The 21331-nt window shown below is 35.6% G+C and overlaps 1 protein-coding gene across 2 annotated transcripts in view; it reads left to right on the forward strand.

Annotated features, from left to right (window-relative positions):
* PDLIM3 (PDZ and LIM domain 3) overlaps positions 1-21073 on the forward strand; it is a 31644-nt gene extending 10571 nt beyond the window's left edge. Inside the window, exons 2-8 of one of the 2 annotated variants that reach the window (XM_015831784.1) lie at positions 3668-3819; positions 4869-4953; positions 9638-9705; positions 12782-13036; positions 16267-16397; positions 18259-18370; positions 19419-21073. In XM_015831784.1, coding sequence (XP_015687270.1) covers positions 3668-3819; positions 4869-4953; positions 9638-9705; positions 12782-13036; positions 16267-16397; positions 18259-18370; positions 19419-19608 — 993 coding nt within the window. In that variant the 3' untranslated portion in view covers positions 19609-21073. Of the gene's footprint in view, positions 1-3667; positions 3820-4868; positions 4954-8754; positions 8943-9637; positions 9706-12781; positions 13037-16266; positions 16398-18258; positions 18371-19418 lie in introns of both variants that reach the window. The other variant, XM_015831785.1, reaches the window with a different exon arrangement.
* The last annotated feature ends 258 nt before the right edge of the window (positions 21074-21331 follow it).

The raw sequence follows: 21331 nt of genomic DNA on the forward strand, positions 1-21331 counted from the left end.
AAGATGCTCTGATTTTTTAGATAATTTCTCATAATATCCAAACTGAGAAGTTATGTCCAGTTTCTGAGTTATCATAAACGTCAGAGGCCTGAAACTAGAACTGGTCCTTGCCCACAGACCACTCCACCTTGTTGGAGAGCTTTGGAGGAGAGCTTTGGAGGTGTAGGAGAGCTTTGTTTGTACAGTATTCATTTGAACTTAAATAAATCTCTTGGCAATTGGACGATCCAATGTATAAAGTCTCTGATCACCTGGAAAGTTCTTCTTCCTTCTCCCATTTTTCTTTAATGATTGATATCAGAAAATTAAATTGTTTTTTTTAAAAAAAAAACAACCCACTGATTATGTCCGAACACAGTGTGGTTACTCTGGGAAACTATGTACAGTTATGGTTATTATGTCTTAAAATAACCATAGACTAAAAAAGAATAAGCAAAATTATCAAAGAGCTGGAGCTATTTAGCTACAGTACAAAGATACTGTATAGCAACAAAAATGTTTTAGAGAAAGAAAAGAAAATGAGAGAAACAAATATGGATGGGACAAGTTATGGAGAAAAAATTTAAAGAAGTTTTTTTGCTAATATGATACCAATTATTTAGGATCAGGAAATGTAAGTACTTCACAGAGCACATATTTAAAATATGGAATGTTAATATCATGAGATGTAGTGTGATAAATTGTTGGCAGTTTGTTCATCTCTGGAAGAAAATGAAAAATAAGGCTTTCAGTGGCTATCGAATCCATCCAGATGGGTTTATGTTATGTTTATGGCAGAAGGTATTCTTTGACATACTAGTTTTCGTAAAATTACAACAGCCCTTACTTTCCCACCCTCCTAATATTTTCATTGATACCAAATATGGTTAGATTAGGATTAGATTACTTTCATACATGTTATTTGTGTTCTACTACTAATCTCTGTTACCTCTGTACTATTCAAGATTTTCTCTTGCATACGTATTTTGTCAGTATGGAGGCTTAATTAATGTATGCTAGCACTGCAGGAAACAAATCACTGCATGAATTTAGAATTTTAGTGTAAAACTTGTAATTTGGAAAACAAAGGGTACAGTCTAAAAAGTATATACAAGAAACAAATAGATTAAACTCCATAAAAGTTAAAGTAGGGCTTTCTGTAAAATCATGGCTAGAATAGAATAGAATAGAATAGAATAAAATAGAATAGAATAGAATAGTTGGAAGAGACCTTGTAGGTCATCTAGTCCAACCCCCTGCTCAAGCAGGAGTCCTTACATCATTTTTGACAGGTGGCAGTCCAGTCTCTTCTTGAAAGCCTCCAATGATGAAGCACCAACAACATCTGAAGGCAATCTGTTCCATTGGTTGATTGTTTTCTCTGTCAGAAAATTTCTCCTTATTTCCAGGTTGAATCTCTCCTTGATCAGTTTCCATCCATTATTCCTTATCTGGCCTTCAGGTGCTTTGGAAAATAGGTTGACCCCCTCCTCTCTGTGACAGCCCCTCAAATATTGAAACACTGCTATCATGTCTCCCCTGGTCCTTCTCTTCACTAGTAATTGTTCTTCATAGGTTTTAGTCTCCAGTCCCCTAATCACCCTTGTTGCTCTTCTCTGCACTTTTTTCTAGAGTCTCAACATCTTTTTTATAGTATGGGGACTAAAACTGGTTGCAGTATTCTGGGTGTGGTCTTACTAAGGCTTTATAGAGTGATATTAGTACCTCACGCGATCTTGATCGAATCCCGCTGTTAATGCAATTTAGGATCGCATTGGCTTTTTTGGCTGCTGCCACACACTGTTGGCTCATATTTAATTGATTGTCCACTAAGACTCCAAGATCTCTTTCACAGTTGCTGCTATTGAGCCTGGTTTCACCCAATCTATATGTGTACTTTTGGTTTTTCTTGCCTAAGTGTAAGACTTTACTTTTCTCTATGTTGAATTTCATTTTGTTAGATAGGGCCCAGTGTTCAAGTCTGTCAAGATCCCTCTGGATCTTGAGCCTATTATCTAGGGCAGACATGTCAAACTCGCGATGTCACATGATGTCACGTGATATATCGGAACCTTTTCCCCATTGTCGGCAATGGGGTGGGCATAGTTTACTCGTGACGCATCCGGCCCGTGGGCTGGCAGTTTGACACCCCTGATCTAGGGTGTTGGCTATTCCTGCCAGCTTAGTGTCATCTGCAAATTTGATAAGCCCCTTCTATTTCCTCATCTAGGTCATTTATGAAAATGTTGAAGAGTACTGAGCCTAGGACAGAACTTATGGTATCCCACTGCTTACTTCCCTCCATGTAGACGTAGTACCATTAAGGATTACTCTTTGAGTGCGGTTTGTCAGCCAGTTAAAAATTCATCTGATGGTGATGCTGTCTATCCCACTTTTTTTAAGCTTTCCAAGAAGTAGTTTGTGGTCTACTTTGTTGGATGCCTTGCTGAAGTCCAAATATACCACGTCCACAGCATTCCGCTGGTCCACCAATTTAGTCACCTGATCAAAGAATGAAATGAAATTGGTTTGGCATGATCTGTTTTTAACAAACCCGTGCTGGCTTCTAGTTATAACTGTGTTTCTAGATGTTTGCAGATCTGTTTTTTTATTATCTTTTCCAGTGTATCTTCCCAGATATTGATGTTAGGCTGATTGGTCTGTAGTTTCCTGGGTCTGTTTTTTTACCCCCTTTTTTGAAGATGGGCACCACATCAACTCTTTTCCAATCCTCTGGTAGTTCCCCAGTGCTCCAGGATTTTGAATTTATTTTGTTTCTGTGCAGATCTTCAGATATCTACAGCATCTGTTGTTTTTCCATTATAGGAAGGAAGGAACAAATGAAAAATTGGCCACCAAGTTGATATAAATGTTTAGATGCTTATCAGTGTTATTATAGATATCTGCAAGCCAGTACTTGACATAAAGTCAATATCTACTGCAGTCCTATATGTAGTCTATTGAAATAGGACCAATCAAAGTAATCTGAATTCAACTGTATTTGAGATATCAGACTTCTAATAAAGACTAGATATGAATTTAGTAAAATTTTTATTGGATAAGCTGCAGTGCCATGGTTCATTCATGATATAAGCTATTAATATGATAGTGGATTCACACATCAAACTAACCAATATTGAAAAAAGCCATGTTAAGCCTTAGCAATTCTGTGAATTTTAGTCATGTCATGCCTTTTCACTGTGATAAGCAAGAGAAAAACTGATCTTGGTTTAAACTAAGCGACAATTTTGTTGAATCAAGAAATAGTCTGGTTGTTTCTTTAACAAGGTAAACATTTTCCAAGATCGGTAAAATGAAGACCCAGATTTTCTATCCTATAACATTTTTCTTCCACAGATATGGCTGTAGTTCAGAAAATGCTTAGTGCATTTCCTTTAGCTACCTCTATTGATTGGAATGTGAATTTTTTATTCCCTGGAGCTTTCTAAGCATTTCAGGATCTGCTGACTATGGCTGATTACTAACTCTAAACTGATCTAAATCTTTTTAAGGTGAAGGAATTTGAGTAAATGGAAGAGACTAGTGTTAATGGCAGAAATGTTTATTGTGTAATTCCTACCTTGCAAAAACATGTCAAGGCAGGCAAGCAAGACAGACAGACAGATTCTATAAATGGACTTATACCTCTTAAACAATTACATAAAAACTTACTCTGATTTTCTTTTAGATAACACCAGGAAGTAAAGCTTCACAAGCGAATCTGTGTCCTGGTGACATCATTATAGCTATTGATGGTCACAGCACAGAAAACATGACTCACAATGATGCCCAGGAGAAAATTAAAGCAGCAGTCCAGCAACTCTGTCTGAAAATTGAGAGGTAATTCTTCATGACTTACAGGATCACAATGCAGAAATCTGGACTTTGAATTCCATAGATCAAGAAGGAATGCATTTTTCCCAAGAGGTTGCCCTTTTTAAAAAAAAAAAAAAAAAGTCACTTTAGTAGTCTGTAGTATAATGATGTCATGGGAGTGGTTGGGATTTTTTGTTCTGATTTTTGAAAATCTTTTCTAAGTACGTGAAGCTGATAAACTGATTTTGTTGGATTCTCAAAAAAAGGTTAATTGTCATTATTGGTTTCTTTGTCACCTCATTTTGGTGGCATAATTATGTTTCAGTCACCACAAAAATGAGCAGCTTGCTCACCCTTACATGTAATCATGTTTTGTGATTATGCATCTTGCAATTTTTCTGATGCAATTAATCCTAAGAATTTTTTTAACATGTACCAGACAAAGTGGAAGACAAAGTATTTGGTGAAATTACATCTGTGTCAAAAGAATTATTGGACTGCTGTGAAAAAACCACTGATTTGCAGATGCAAACTTGAAGCAGTTTTATTTATTAACTCAGAAGAACCCAGTTCCTCAAACCCGTGGTTGTCTTCCCCATAACAGTAACATAAAATGAATTTCATTTAGTTTTGCTTTGATATGAGTTATTGCTTTAATTGCTTGAAATTTTCCATTATACATATCATTATCAAACACAGAGCTATTTGAGGGATGAGGTTCCTTCCTGTTTTGTGATTATTTTTAAAAAGTGTTGCTAAATTACTCTTTCACAATTTTGTTTATCATTCTTATGCCATGTGTTGCTTACTGTTTTGGACTGTAGCAGATAAACACTGATAGGTTTGTCTTTTTTTTCTATTAGTAGAATTGTTAAAATGTGGGATCTAATGTATAAATTACCAACATAAATTAACATAGGTCAATGTGGACAGTAGTGTCCCCAAATTCAATCCCAGTTAACTTCTACACAAATGCAATCTAAATCTGTAATGACATAAATATATAAAATGCTTATTAAAAAATGGTGAAATGTTTTGGATTCCTTAATTCATTCTTCATTTTTATCCAACAGGGCAGAGACTAAATTGTGGTCTCCACAAGTAGCAGAAGAGGGCAGACCGCATCCATTCAAAATAAACTTGGAAGCTGAACCACAGGTAGCAATTGATTCATATTAAAGCTGCATCTGGACTGCAAGAATCCAGATAGCCACTAATTGGCATTCAACACTGGAAAATACTAAAGTTATCTTCATACCTTCGCTGCCATCTAGTGGTTGACTGGACTTTTACAGCTGAGATCTAGTAATTCTTAAATCACCAACACTCTTTATTCTGTTTTTAATTAGTTGCTACTTACCAACTTGTACAGATAGTCCTCAACTTATGACCACAACTGGAACTGGATTTTTGGTTGTAAGTTATCATGGCCATAAGTCAAGGCCCTCACATGACAGGACCCGATTTTATGACATTTTTTGCAATGGTCATTAAGCTAATTCATGGTCATTAAGCAAACACTGCAATTGTAAGTGTGAACTACTTTTTCTGAATAAGTGGTGTTTGCCAGAAACAGTTGTAAGTTGACTTACTACTAACTGATAACTTAATGTGACAGGACCACTTAACCAGTGAAGCCCAAGCCTTTATGATTAAAGACCCTTGGAAATGATGACTTTCATATATAGATCTCTAGACTTAGTCAGATCACTAGACTGACTAAGATCTTGAGTTTAGCTGTCTTAGTACCCCACATATATTCTGTAGATATTTTTTTCTCTAATAGATACAGTATATGAATCAAATTACTGAACCCTGGATAGATTCACCCATTAATATAATGTCTTCCACATCTAATGAATTCCTTGAGAATTATGGTAGCTGAAGTCAAAAATATCTAGAACTGGAAGAGTATACTCAAGATAGTTTATATCTGAAAAGGCACTATAAGCTTGTCTTGGAATTTGATGTTGACTGAATTGATTGACAAAGTCAAGCCCACTGGGATTGGCTCACCCTATCTGTGCCAGCAGAGGAGGCATGGCGAGGTCCAGCAGAAGGGCCTTCTCTACCTTTGCACCTGTTCTCTGGAATATCTTGCCCCCCACCACCACCCAATCCCCGGAGTGAGATCGGTTCAAACCTTCCTGACCTTCCGAAGGAGCCTAAAGACCTGGCTCTGCCAGTTAGCTTGGGCCTCCAATGGGGGAGCATCACAGTGGATGTGATCGACCCATTAACAACAGAGCCACCTCCCCCCTATCCTGCTCCCACCCTCCCCATCTTTTAATTGTGCTTTTCTACTAACTTATTTATATTTCTAATTTATATAGTTTTTATCTTTTACAATTGCAAGCCGTCCAGAGTTACCTTGAGGTAAGATTGGCGGCCAATAAATTTTACAAATAAATAAATAAAATTAATTAGTCTGAAATTTCAGACTAATTAGTCTAAAATAAAATTGTTTACTAAGGTGCCATGCAATAAATCAAACTAACAGGAGTACATGGAAAAATAAGATTCACTAAATGGGAATTCAAATGGAAGTATGTTATTTGAAATCCAAACAACAAAATAATGACTAAACTACTGCCAAAACAAAATATGTAATTAAAATACTATACTGGCTACTGACTTTTAAGTTATTAACAAATTATTCTAAGAAAGGTCATTAAATATTAAATTAGATATTTAATTCTTTAAATATTATTATTATCTTGAGCAATAAATAGGTCAGTGGAAATGTTTCAACAGCTGTTTTTCTGCTAATTTTAAAATACAAAAAAGGTTCACCACATTGGGAAAATATACCTTCCTGATTTCACCCCTAACAAATTCAGATTCCATAATTTATTTTTGGATTCTTACTGAAATGTCAGTTAAGATGACCATATAGTATTTCGGAGTTTTGTTACATGCAGTAAACAGAAGAGCTGGACTGTGTACATTTTTTTGCTATTGTTTACTTTTTCAGTTTATCTTTCTGCACATTTGGTGATATTTTGGGAAAGGAAAATTAGGTCAAATTCACATTGCAGCAGTGTATGTTGGCATAAAATTGATGCTGCTATACTGCAAGCTATTTCTGTAATATATCTCCCAATAGTATTAAAAATAGTTGGTTATATACTTTTCAGAATTTTTTTGCAATCAACATAGTTTCCTACTGCCGAGGATTTGGATTTTTCTTTTTTTGGGGGGGGGATAACCTCTTTGATTAATAAGCACATTTAATATGAAGTAAACCCCACTGATACTAATATAAAGTTTTGTAAATGGATGGATAGACAATTAGATTTAAATATTCTATTTGTTAACATTATGAGGGCCACTGTTTTGATGGAAGGCCACTTTCCAGCCAATTTAGTTCAACTGAATACAATGTAGCTTCATTGTTTTAAATGCTGCTTCAAGAGGTAGCCTTCATGTTTGGAAAAGACCAGTAATATAGCTCTTCTAAATGACTTATGTTAACATTAATAGCGCAATCAAGCTTGAATGCTCAGTGCTCTTTCCTCCCCATTGAACAAAAACACATTTTGAGAAGACCAGGATAGTATTTTTCATTTTGCAGAGCTACTTTTCTGGTTTTCGTTTTGATTTCATTCTTGTTTTTTTGTTTTTGTTTTGATGCCTCTGAATCAGTTTTTGACTCCCAGCAATTACATGGAATAGTCCCTTCAATTTTCTTGCAAGGTTCAGAAGTGAAATCTCTTCTAGATCACTGGAACTCTTAACACTAGTATTTTTTCAGCTATAAACACTGGGGGGAAAAGGGAGAAAATTACAGATTTGTTCTCAAGACACTGAATAATATGGTATTTTATGCTCTAGCTGACTGTTTTAAATCAATGGAACACACACAGCTAAAGCAGTTGGAGCAATGAAAAAAAAATATTGTTAAAGTACCCACATAATTTAAACACTAATTTAGTAAAGCAAATGACTTGAGGAAGTTAATAGTGTGTTTTAAATAGATTGTAAATCAGAACACACAACAAGGCTTTGTTTACTTCTTTCAGATTTTCTTGCCACCCTTTTTTCCTGTGGCAATTTTGTTCTTTGCTTCATTAGGATTGGAAGCAGTAAATTATGCTGTATTTCTGTTTAGATCTCAGCATGATAGTGCAAGCAGAAAGCTGATTGATTTAAATGCAGAGCATTTGTCAGCTTAGTTTTATTTTACATCTTCTGAAAACCACTTTTTAGAATTTATTCAGAAGGCAGCGTGTCCCTTTATGTCTGTCTTGCTTTAGGACTAACCAAATTATGGCAGTGCTACAACCAAAAGAAAGGATGAGTTGGACTTTTTTGTGCTTTGATTCAATTATTTATACCATTTTTTAAACTGTATCTAGAAATGGATTTTATTGATTGAAAGAAACCTTGTGGCCAAAGACCCATGAAAGATGGTCATTTCATTTAATCTGCAACAAAGAAATCACATATTTATAGAAGAAATGCAATTGCCAAGAAAAGTCACGGTAACCCATTTTGCCTTCTCTCCTGCCCCCTTATCTTTAGTCACCCAAATTTGTGTGAGGTAACATCACTGACCTCACATTCCTGCTTGTGTCATTGCTTATCGCCAACAAACGTGGAGAAAGAGGTAGTGCAATAGCAGCACTTTTTTGATTTCTGGATGGCTAGATATTAGTGGCGGAGAGAGAGAAGGAAGAACTGTGGCTGTTCTGCAATATTCTGCAGCCAAATGCTTGTAATGCTGCCTTAAATAAATAACAATGATAGTCACGTCTGTAAGCTTATCTGCCTACAACTGGTACTATTTTCCCTAAAAAATTTCCATAGGATGCTTGCTTACTGGTTTACTAAATCAAGGCTTGTTGTACCTTGGGACTGATGCATTTGATTAATAATTAGCCGCAATGTCAGTTTTGCTTGCTGTTGGCTGAAGTGTGCATAGTAGCTCTGTGTATTTTGTCTGCCTATTATGTACAGGAATTGAAGCCTATTGGTACAACTCATAACAGAAAGGCCAAGCCTTTTGTTGCAGCAGCTAACCTTGATGACAAAAGGCAGGTAATGAGTTCTGCCTATAATTCTCCAATTGGGCTTTATTCATCTGGCAATATACACGATGCTCTTCATGGACAGCTGCGTGGCCTGATCCCTAGTTCAGCTGAAAAGTGAGTACCACATTGTGAGATGGCCTCTCATCACTACCTTTGGTATCCTTGTTTTTTATATTGTTGAGTCCATCTCTTCCTGCCTTTTGCTCTTTTTTCTTTCCTATCTTCAAAACTTTTTTTAAAAATGCCTTTCAAGATATTTACCTTCAAATGAATATTTATGTGGGAAGGACTAATATTTTGAACATACTTTTCTAGAGAACTTTCAACATAAAATTTATGTGCAGCTGCAACATGAGTTCAATCCAGCCAAAACAAAGCTAAACAAGCACCAAAAGTATAATTCTATGCATATACACATGCTATAAACTGAAACCCATTTAGTTTTAATCTGACTTTCATCTGAAAAAACATAATAGGGCTAAACCCGCACATCGTACAGATTTCAACTAGTGTTGTTTATACTGATGTGTGCAGTCTATACCTGAATGCTTTTGTTATTTTAAATCTGTATATTTCATGGGACTTACTTTGTAGAATGTGGAGTAGGATCAGCAGCTTTAAAATGCCTGATTTTAGCTAGGCTATAGCCTTCACTCTGTTTTTCTTCCAATAAAAGGAAATGTGCTAATACTACTACTCTACAACTTACACTCCATAATTTTCAATGTATGCATTATCTTATCTTCTTTGGAAACAAATATACTGTAATTTGCTGAAAGTTGTTTTGTAACCCTTTCCTTTTTTTCCAGGATATAAGCTACTTTGAACACAAACATAATGTTCGACCTAAACCTTTCGTAATCCAAAGCCCAAGCAGGTCATAAGTTTTGCCTGTAACTGGTGCATGATTTTTTTTCTACAATTGGGTTGTAGGGGTTCAGTAATATTGCTACTTTAGTATATTGTAAATCCTTCTAATGAATGAAATGCTTGCTTCACAGCTGTAGTCAAACAGTGATTCCCAAGTAATAAAGAGATCCAGTTCTTAAATCATGCAAATTCATGGTAAAAAATGTAGCATACATATTGATTCAAGTTACAACAACATCTTAGGCCACAGAGTTTCCAAAATTCTATTAAGTTAAATAGATCTTGCATCAGAGGACATCTGTATATAGTCTGTGCTAACGAAACAGATAAACCTAAGACATTTATTGAGAATAAAACAAGAAAATGGACTTTTGTTGTTTTGGTTTAATGCATAAAGAATATGATTTAATAGAAATGGTACTTTCCTTTATGAATTCCTACATTGCTGTAAGAATTTATGGAGGATAACATTTGAGAATTGAAAATATATAGCACAGATTACTTTGCAATATATAGGAAACCAAGTATCTGTACTCTGGTTTTAATTTCTTTTGTCATTCAGTTGTATTTAGAAAACAGTGTGTAGCAAGACAAAGTTTGAAAATTATAACGCCATGTCTACCTAGCATATTTTTTGTGTTTACCTAGTAACACATAATATCTGCAAACAAATGACTGGAAGTTCATGGTTACTTGTGCATCCTTTTGTTTCCTGACACTGCTAATGAGGGCCCTGTTGCTTAAGGCCACGTTTGTGGTGAGAGTGTTGACAATGTATTTAAGTTATTAGCGTTAACCCTGCCATTGACTGACAAGCCTGGTTCTTGTCTTCCAAACCTTGGCTCTGGGTCTTGCTTTTTTCCTGAGGAATGCCACGTATAGCTCTCCCCTTCTAGGGATATTTGGCTGCGATATCTGGCAAATGAAAAACTGCATGCTTGCTTGGAGCACATAAGGCTTTGAATGTCTTTGTCTTGCCTCTGTTAGTAAGGAATGTGTTTTCTTGAAAAGTATGCCGGTATAGTCTTATATGAATTCCTCTTGACAACCTTGAATTAATTGTGCATTTTGATTGCAATTTTGTTAAAGGATCTGTAGTTTAGAAAATGTTATCATTCATTTCAATTAAAAATATTTTAGTATTTCTAGAAATATTTACTGATACAGTTGTGTCATTCAGTGAATATTTGCAGTCATATAAGATTTGTGATAATAACAGGCTGACTTGTTTGTGATAATAACAGGCTGAGCTTGGACATGCCAGTAAATGTTGGGAACCATATGTATTTGATTGGCAACATTCAGCAAAAGTGATGAGATTTAGATTTCATTTCAGAAGTTCACAAAACCTGTCACTTTTAATATTTACCAGATTGTGAACATTTAGCCTGCAATCCAATCCACAGTGAAATCGGTTGGTTTCATGCCCTAAATACATGTGATTTCAGCCTTGTAGCGCAAACCTAAAGTATACCTGCTCATCTAGATGCAAATTCCAATGAAACAGTGAGATTTGTTGATGAGACAATGGCAGATTTCCAATGAAAAGTGAGGTTACACTATATTTCCAGGTTAATGTCTAAGAGGGGAATTGGATTTAAGGTCACTACTATGACCTTTCATGTTGGTATATCCCCTCATTTTCCAGAGTGTACATTGAAGTTCTTCATTATGTATTTATTCGGAATCATTGCAAAGTTTTGATTGCAATCACAAATCAATAGATAGCAACAGGCAACATAATATTATATAGATTTTAGGAGGACTGGAGATATTTTCTTTCCACATTGAGAGTTCGATTCTAAGCCATAATGTTTGTTATCCTCTTAACGTAAATCCATATATAACACCTAGCATAATCAAGACTTTAGGCTAGCTTTCCACATCATAATTACTTCCTGATTTCTTGGTATCATATCATGCAGAAATGCCAGCCAGCTGTTTTAAAATATCAATGAACAAAACTAACCTCCCATCAGTGTTCAGTAAATGTTATCGCTTTTTTCCCCCCATTGTGCAACATTTGAAAGGGAACGACTGTGACTATATGTTTAGTAGTTCCTTAATTTTGTTGCTTAATATGTCCAAACTGATTTATTGCATTCATAGCTGAAACATTGTGTCCAAAAGGATTCTAAGCCATGCTGTGTAATAATAAGAGACCTTAAAGCTGATCTTCAGCATTTTCTTTATTGTCCATATAAAGTGATGTATCATGAGAGCCTGCTTTTAACATACCAATGTATGTATTTTTTAACATAACAAAGTATGATTCATTTTCTGGATTTTGGCTAATCCTATTTTTAATTAAATGACCTAAAATCTTACTTCCCCTCCCCTAAATATTAGAAAAGAATAATAAAATCAGTGTTGCCAAAGAGTTATTGCATTTAGCAATGACATTTTGAATGATAATATTGCAATGAGCTTAATTGTAAACATATGTTTATGTAGTTTTGATTTTTGGACCATTGAATATTTCATCACTATAATATATAAACACTGCAAGAGCATGCATATTTTTCCAATGTGAAACAAATGCAAGAAAATATATTTGCATAGTTTAATTATTTTCTATGGCATCACAATTTAAATATTTAACAGCCTGGTTTTCAGAGTTCTTTTTTTTTTTAGAACATCAGAATTCAGAATAAGATATATTTATAATGACATCAGGAAATTTTTAGGAAACAGATTACAGTACACTGAAATGGCTGCAATATTATGAAAATATTGCAGGCATACATCAATAGGATTATATGTATAATCCTGGACTGAAGAATATGAATATTGTTGTTGCTTTTAAGGCTAAACTGAAAAACCTCAAAAGGTTCCAGCACTAATATTAAATTGGCTGAACCTGATCAAATTAGCTTTTAACATACATTTTAGTGGATAGTGATGAGACTTGATCATACAAAATATGAGGATTTTTACAACAGATTGTACACAGCAGAAAGCATACACAAAAGCTTGTGCTGAATTCTTGTATTTGCATCCTCTTCTCTCTTTAATCACTCTAGAAACTGCATGTGCCTTTTATTTACCTTCTGTTCTCACTCTGATTTGAATCACGTATGCAGTACTCCCTCCGGTTTTGATGGCAGCAGTGGACGTAGCACTCCCTCTTCCATTAGCACTGTTAGCACTATCTGTCCTACTGAGTTGAAAGCTGCAGCTAAGATGGCCCCCAACATTCCCTTAGAAATGGAGCTTCCTGGTGTCAAGATTGTGCACGCTCAGTTTAACACTCCTATGCAGATATATTCAGATGACAATATTATGGAAACACTGCAGGGGCAGGTTGCTACAGCACTCGGGGAAACACCCCATATAAGGTAATGGGAGCCATCCTGTGTGCTTAGCATACTGCATGAAGAATGCTGCCCATGTGCCAGCTATTTGCTTGTTATCCATTAAGGCTTGTAAGCATAGTTATCCCATGCCACTTTAAAGGCCTTTTCTCATTTGTTCAGTGAAAGAACACTTCACCTGTCTTCAAGTCATCAAAAAAAATCATATTATTGGCTATTCTTGCTGTCGATCCCTATCCTGCCTCTGGAGCTTCTGCTATGTGTTGGATGTTGGTATCTTGATTTAGATTGAGCAAAGCCTGTTAAGCAAAGCCACTGATTAAATTCTGGGTCAACTGCCCTCCCTCTTTCTCAATATTGTTCTTGGCATAAACTGTAGCACACGCCATTAAGCAAATCATGGAGAGGAGGAGGAGGAGGAGCCAGATGCTGTGGCTTCCTCATGTTAGCACTAACCTGGCAGTGGATCTCTAGGAAAGGGAGCAGGAGAAGGAAGTTGACTCTGTCAGCTCTTTGATCTCATCAAGTATTACCATACAGGCACCCAGACTGCTTACAATCATACAAGCTTCCCCAAAAACCAAAATAAAAGAAAGAAAATAAACAACCAACAGGCACATGGGGTTGGAAGTGGCAGTTGTGAGAAAATGAGGAGGAGCTCTTGAACTGCAGCGATTAATCTCCCCTCCCTATCAATTGTTAGTTGGGCTACTTTTAAACACAGGTTTAACAGTCTTCAGAAAGAGTAATCTATGTTCAAAAGCAGACTGAGAAATACTGACAAGTGTGATGGGGAGATCACACTCTTAAATAGCAGAAAGAAGGCTGGCTTTTTCTTGCTTTACTTAATACATCCCCACTGCTGTTCAGCCTGATCCATGTCTCTGAGCCAGGGATCCTGCTGGCTCATCTATGAACATGGGGGAAGAGCTTGGTATGAAAGAATCTGAAGTTTACAGTGCACAAAGCAGGATGACCCTGGAAGACCGTGGCCAGGGACTACAGCGGAGGGAGCATTTCTGCAGCAATCTCAAGTGACCAATAAGTGCTGGATGATTTCATCTCCTTTATTAATCTTATCTGAACTGCAGACTGCAGATATCTGTCCAAAAATTTGCTTAGCTTCTTGAAAACAAAAATAGAATAATAGAAAAAGTCTGGATCTCATTAGAGATCTCTTAAGTCCAGTTTCAACTCTTTTTATTTTTTCATGAGCTATGTCCCATACTAGAAAATGAAAAAGCTTAAAGTACATTAAGGAAAATTTATTTCATTCTTATTGAGAAAATTGAATAAGATTATATCAGTCTATGGTTCATATTTAAATTTATAATTGTAGGTGTATTAAGATTTTGGCCAGTTTATAATCAGAAAGCTTTATCCATCAATGAAGTCGGGTACAATACAATCCTATGCATAAAATTGCATTAAGAATTACTCCGAGGTAACTGATTATCTCTCTTACTAATTAATTAACAATTTCTGAAAAGCATTAAAACCTTTTCCTGGATTATTAATAAAGTTGGTTCTGTCTGGTGTTTATTAATAGAATTTTGTTTAGGAGGAAGGGAGAAACTGGTCATGCTTTATGGAACAAAAATACTTTAAAGGTAACACTAATTAAATAAAGGTCATTGGATGATCTTGTTCTTTTAAATTGCTCCAACACTGGAAATTTTTAAGAAGAGACTGGACAGCCATTTATCTGAAATGTTATAGGGTTTCCTGCCTGAGCAGGGGGTTGGACTAGATGACCTCCAAGGTCTCTTCCAACTTTATTATTATTATTACTATTACTATTACTATTACTATTACTATTACTATTACTATTATTATTATTATTATTATTATTATTATTATTATTAAATACATTCTGAAGGATCTTTTCATCGGTGAGATAGCTAGCTCAACATTGATTTTGTGCTTTTTAAATTAGATGTACAATATTTTATGCTTTTAAATATATATATAATTAACTGAGTTATGACAGTTCCAAAAACAATGCATACATATTCTTGAAGGCTACATGTATTTAAATTATGTGACATGTTTAAATTGCCAACTTGTTTCATTTTTGCATGTGTTTCATTGGTGCTTTTTATAACAAAGCTGGAATTATGAATGAAATTTTCACTGATTGTATTATAAATAGAGAAACCTGTTTTTGAAAACCATTCCAGAAAAAAATAATTTGAAATGCTTTTGTTGTTGGACTTTGTTTTCATTAGACTCAAATATGGGGATGGTATCTTTCTGCTTGGGAATATTTTATATGTAATAACTAATACCATCCTGAAATTTTCTTTGGAACATAACAGATCAAGATATAAACTGAATAGGAATTATATTTAGAAATATTACCACTTGCAAGTTTAAACATTATGTACTTTAGACTACTTTTATTTAATGTATGCATTTCTGAAGGCCTAGGAGTTAGACTGTCTTGATTTTCTAGATATGTTTGTGACATCTAATGAATTTCAGGGGACCACTTTATTTTTGATTTGTTTAAGTGAAGATTTGATCATTTGCTACTGCTTCTAATTTTTTATTATATTGTTACATGATTATTTTTTGTATAATAATTTACTTTTTAATCTTTTTAATTTACTTTTTAATATCTGTTTTGAGCAAAAAAGCTGTAGTATCAGGGTTTTCCAATGCTCCAGATCAACATATACTAAAAATGTAGAATATACCCTGGGGAAGAAATTGCTATCTGTTTCTTCCCCCCAAAATGAGTTCTGCCTAAACTTTTCAATCTGTATTCATCACAGCTTGTCCTAATGCTAACCATATGCAAGGGCAGAACTAAGTTACTATAGCTCTTTTCTTGTTTTATGAAGCAAGTGCAATAAAAATCAAATTGTGGAATAATTTGTCATTATGAATCTGATCCTAAGAACCACGTAGAAAGTTCTGCCTACTCAAAAGACATTTGAATTCTCGTTCTCAATAAATTTCAAGTATCAGACAATGTATACCTATCAAAATCACAAAGGCTTTTAAAAATATTTTATGATATGTTGGATATTTTTGACCACTGGAAGGTATTTAGAGCCCGTCATTCCAAATGGCCTTCTGTAAACCCAAAACTCTTGGTGTAACTGAAGTAATTTTTCTGAACTCACACTGTATTAAAATGAATATATGGAGGTGTTCCAAGAGTCATTTTATATGTGCGTGTTAATGTCCTTCTATAACATCCTTTAATGATTAACTACCTTTATTTCATACTTTCTTGGACTTTGCAGTGAGCCAGCACCAACTGCAGTGCCTCAGTCTGATGTTTATAGGATGCTACATGATGATCCTCAAGGACCCAGCCAACCACGGCAGTCTAGTTCTTTTAAAGTGCTCCAAGACATGGTCTCTGAAGAATCTGGTTAGTTATCATATTACATCTTTCACTGTTTAAGTTGTAGGAGGGAACATAGAGCAGCTTGCTAAATTTAGATGTTTTGATTCTGGTTAGTATCTATATGGAAGACCATAGATGACTTAAATTCCTAATACAAGAAAGCACTCAAAAGGAAGCATAAATAAAATATGTGATTATATCAATAAAAATATAAGTCAGGAGTATTACTTTAAGAGAGGCCATTAAAAATAGTATTTTTATGGTACAAAAAAGAGAATAGTAAGGGAGAGCTAAAATAAAATACATTTTAATAGAAAGGAATATACTATTTTAAGTGCACTTCTATACTGTATGTTTTAATCAGAAGCATTTATTATACTGCGTTATTTACTATAGTGTGTTTTTAAAAATTTATCTAAGGAATCAACATGGAATGTATATATCTTAATCCAGCCCCATTAAGCTGTTGCTCTTTTAAGGTGTTAGCTACCTGTGAGATCAAGTTCCTCTTGACATTCACTTGGAGATTATCTTAATTGCAAATGTAATACCAAATAGAAATAGGAATAGGAAAACTTTAACATTGAACAGGGGCATTCTTAGGTAGAAGCAGAAAAAAAATCAAAGTGCAGCTACGAAGCATGTAAAATAGGGCAAGACATTGACCGCATGGTTGTTGCTGCCATCTTGATTTTCTTGATCTCCCCCCTGCATCCACCCTGACACTGAATTAAAATTGTTTATTTATATTTTTAAAGAAAAATGCAGAAATTACTGATCTTTTGTCAGTGTTTTGAATAATTAAAGAAAGAACTAAATAGCTAAAAATTCTATGATTAAGTTTTCCTATTCTCTGTTATACAGATTAGTATCCCTCTGATTATTTTAAGGACGGAAAGTGATAGTTAAAAGAAAACTTTTAAATGTTTTGGTCTTTTACTTTTCTAGAAACTCTCTGTTAGTTCTGCAAGAGGCAAGAATATCTAGGAAAAGCTTCCCAGAAAGAAAAAAAATCTCATTCTTCCACCAAAATCATACTTCAGAGACAGGCTTTTGGTAGATGCTATAAAAAGAAATGATGAAATACTGCTTCCTCAGTTACTTCTTCCCTACCTTCAAGGGAGTTATTTGAATCTGCTGATTGGTAATCCATCATTCTTACCCCCACCCACCCCCGAAGCCCTAGGTGTGAAATAGACATGATGTACAGCGATTTTGTCCATCTCTATTTTTGTTTGCTTTGTTTCTATTTTTATGTCTTCAAGTCAATCTTGACTCCTGGAGACTGCCTGGACAGGTCCGTGCAGTTCTCTTGCCAAGATTTCAGAAGTGTGATATGCCATTGCCTGCTTCCTGGGGCTGAGATAAATTTACTAGCACAGGTCACCCATTTGGCTTTGTGTCTAAGGCACAAGAGTTTTCCTTCATAGTCTCCTGGTTTTTAGTCTGGTACCTTAATCACTATACATCCACCTGCTACCTTATTTGAAGTTATATTTATTGGGTGCCATAGACAAAATTCTAAGAGTGATTGTTCCAACACCATGGGACTCCAACACCAGATTGGAGGAAAGAAAGCTTGAATCCTAGTAATTTCAATGAAGTTAGCAGTGATGAAAACACCTGCATTCCTATTAGAATAAGAAAAAAATATTTGCTGCCTGCAGATCAATATACACAAACAGACAGATAACTGAATAGTGAAGAAACTAAAAATGGTTGTACATATGCAGATTTCATCGGTAAAATTATTTGTGAAAGAGTGTCTATTATAATGAAAAATCCTAACATGGGGTGGAAACAAATGTTTATACATTTTAAACTTCTAATGGTAGTCATTTAAAAGTCACTCTAGACTATATATATTGCTTTGTTTTGTTTGCAGAAGGTCGTCCCAGTGGGACAAGGAGTGTAAGAGCACCCATGACAAAGACAGATGCTGGTGCAGGAAGTGTGCCAAAAGTGCCTTTGTGTGACAAGTGTGGAAATGGCATTGTGTAAGATATTTCACTTTCTTATCGTAGATTTGTAACATTGGTTTTCAAAAGAGTTTATAACAACCTGTTACAAAAAGAGATATTTCTCATTTATAATCTTAAAGTTATGTTCATTTGTTTACATTCATCATTAATAAATACAGGTAGTCCTTGACTTACAACCACAATTGAGCCTAAAATTTCTGTTGTTAAGCAAGATAGTAGTTAAGTGAGTTTTGCCCTATTTTACAACCTTTCTTGCAACAGTTGTTAAGTGAATCACTGCAATTGTTAAGTTAGTAATATGGCTGTTAAGTGAATCTGGCTTCCTCATTGACTTTGCTTGTCAGAAGGTTGAAAAAGATGATCACATAAACCTGGGACACTGCAACCATCATAAATACATATCAGTTGCCAACATCTGAATTTTGATTACGTGACCATGGGGACCCCACAATGGCGGTAAGTGTGGAAAATGGTCATAAGACACTTTTTTCAGTAACTTTGAACAGTCACTAAATAAATGGTTGTAAGCTGAGGACTACCTGTATTCTGAGGTTGAGCCAAAACAACGCTCCCGGAATAAACATTCAGTTTTCCCCACTAGATTAAAATGTAAAAGACAGGACATAAAAGCGGAAGAGAACAAAAAGGGAAGAGGACAAACAAAACCATTAATTCCTGGAAACCTCACAAATGAAATCAAAATGCCATATTATTAATGACACATTGTATATGTTTGTTCTAACATACTTTTAAAAGGTTGAAGAAAGCATGGGGCCTTGCTATAAATAAAGCCCACATGTCCTGTGTGCGCAAAGCTTTTTTTTAATATTTCATTTAACTCCAATTGGGAACCTAACCAAGCTATCCTTGTAGAATGGCAATCATAGAGATTAGAACCATGCCCAAGAACATGGTAGAGCTGAAGAAGACTGAAGCTCACAATTTATTGACCCCTAGGAACCTAAGCAGCAGACTTGTCATTGATTTCTCTGTCCCAGTCTCTGAAAATTGCATTCAGCTGACTTTTTCTTTCTGTTGTTTTTTATTATTATTCCTTTAACAGTGGCACAGTAGTAAAAGCCCGTGACAAGTACAGGCACCCAGAATGTTTCATCTGTTCCGACTGCAATCTCAACCTGAAGCAGAAAGGTTACTTCTTTGTGGAGGGGCAGCTATACTGTGAAACTCACGCCAGGGCTCGCATGAGGCCCCCGGAGGGTTACGAAGCTGTCACCGTTTACCCCAAGGCTTAACTGTTTGGAGAGACACATGCCTGCATGCACGCCCAGGGCATTCTCAGCTTACAGCAGCTCTAGGGCTAATGGCCTAAATCCAGCAAACTGCTCTTTGCTAGGGGGAGGGGAAAGGAGGATAGGATGGAGGGCTCAGGGAAAAGGATTGGGGTTTTTAGTAGACCATTCTGGGTCTGGAATAGGGGATAGGCTTTTCCAAGACTTTATCACAATGTCTGCCAGCGTAATCTGACAGGAGTAAACATAACAGATTGTACTACATTAAGCAAAATAGGTTCTTCCACATAGGTTATATTTTTTTCAGATGTTTGCACACACATTACTAAAAAAGGATCCAGTCCATTGATGTTCTCATCCTCCAAGCCACAAACACAAATCCTTTATGTTAAGGACACCTACCTGCTACAGCCTTGCGAGCATTGATTTGCTTTTATATTAGTGTCAAATCTCTATGATAAATCAAATGTGTTGCTCCTTCCTATCCGCATGCTTGCTGGTTTTCATGACCCACAGTACTACTTTTGCCATCTCTTCCTCATCTCCAAGGCAAAGTATACTGCTGCTAGGGAGAAGGAGGTGTACCTGAAAGTAGAGTATCTAAATGCATAGCCATTAAAACTAGTAGTAGCAAACCAGATAGAGACAGAAATGAAGAAGATTCAGAGCAGTAGGAGAGGGCAACAGTTTTATATTGGCAATGAATGGTTTGCTGGATAGAAACACACTTTAGTATAAAATAGGCCCAGCAAAAAAGCAAGTTCTTTTTAAATCAGCCATGAATCACAAAGCTTCTGATTATTAATTTTTTAAGTATTGTCACAGTTCCTATCAACTGCATTTTTACTTGCTCTGCCAAGTTTTTTCAGCCTGGTGCCTTACAACTCCCATTGTTCCAATCAGGAGGGGAGCTTTCCCATGTTTGTTGCTTGGGAAGCAAAAGAGGAAAATAATTCCTAGGCTGAAATAATGTGAGCTATTTGTTTTTATCCCTATTTCCTTTTGCTGCCTAAGCAAATCAATTAGGGAAAGATCAGCTAGGAAAGCAGCAGGCCATTGAATTTATAGCTAAATAGAAATGGGATTACATTTCTGGAATGGTGGGATTCTCTGCCTCAGGGCAAATGGTTCACATTGATCTGGTGTTAGAGATCTATATATGTAGAATGATATAGTTCTGAATACACACTTGCTCTTCCTTTGCAACACTATCTGCTCCTCATAGTGGATGAGCAAGCACATGTCCATCCAGGATGCTAGCTGCAACTGAAGCTGGGTCAGGGGCTTTGCTTATGATGTTCAATAGGAGTGTGCTGTTTAAAATTAGGATTTTAAGAATCTTGTTGGCCACAAAGGTATGTTGATGTAGGTCTTACATACATTGAAATTATGATGGTTGTTGATTATTAAGAGTTGCAATTCTGTAGGTTTCTTTGATTTCTCTGTATAAAGGCAATTAAAAAGCTTTTTTAAAAAAATGTTTTCTAGGAGTGGTTTCTTTTTGCAACATTACCATATACAGAATACAAGGCGTGTGAGAAATGGTGACATTTATCGCCAACAGGGTTTTTTTAAGGGAACAAGAGAACACCACAAATTAACAGCAGTTAGCTTCTCTATGGGCCCAAATGATTTCATATGTTTTTAGAAGAAAGCTTTCTAAGGTCAAGCAGGTTTGGCCTATGTCTTAAGAAGCTGACAGCAGGACTGTTGAGGTGACAATTTG

This window comes from Protobothrops mucrosquamatus, unplaced genomic scaffold, assembly GCF_001527695.2.
Source record: "Protobothrops mucrosquamatus isolate PMUCROS unplaced genomic scaffold, P.Mucros_1.0 scaffold_280, whole genome shotgun sequence".
In the NCBI taxonomy this organism is placed as follows: Eukaryota; Metazoa; Chordata; class Lepidosauria; order Squamata; family Viperidae; genus Protobothrops; species Protobothrops mucrosquamatus.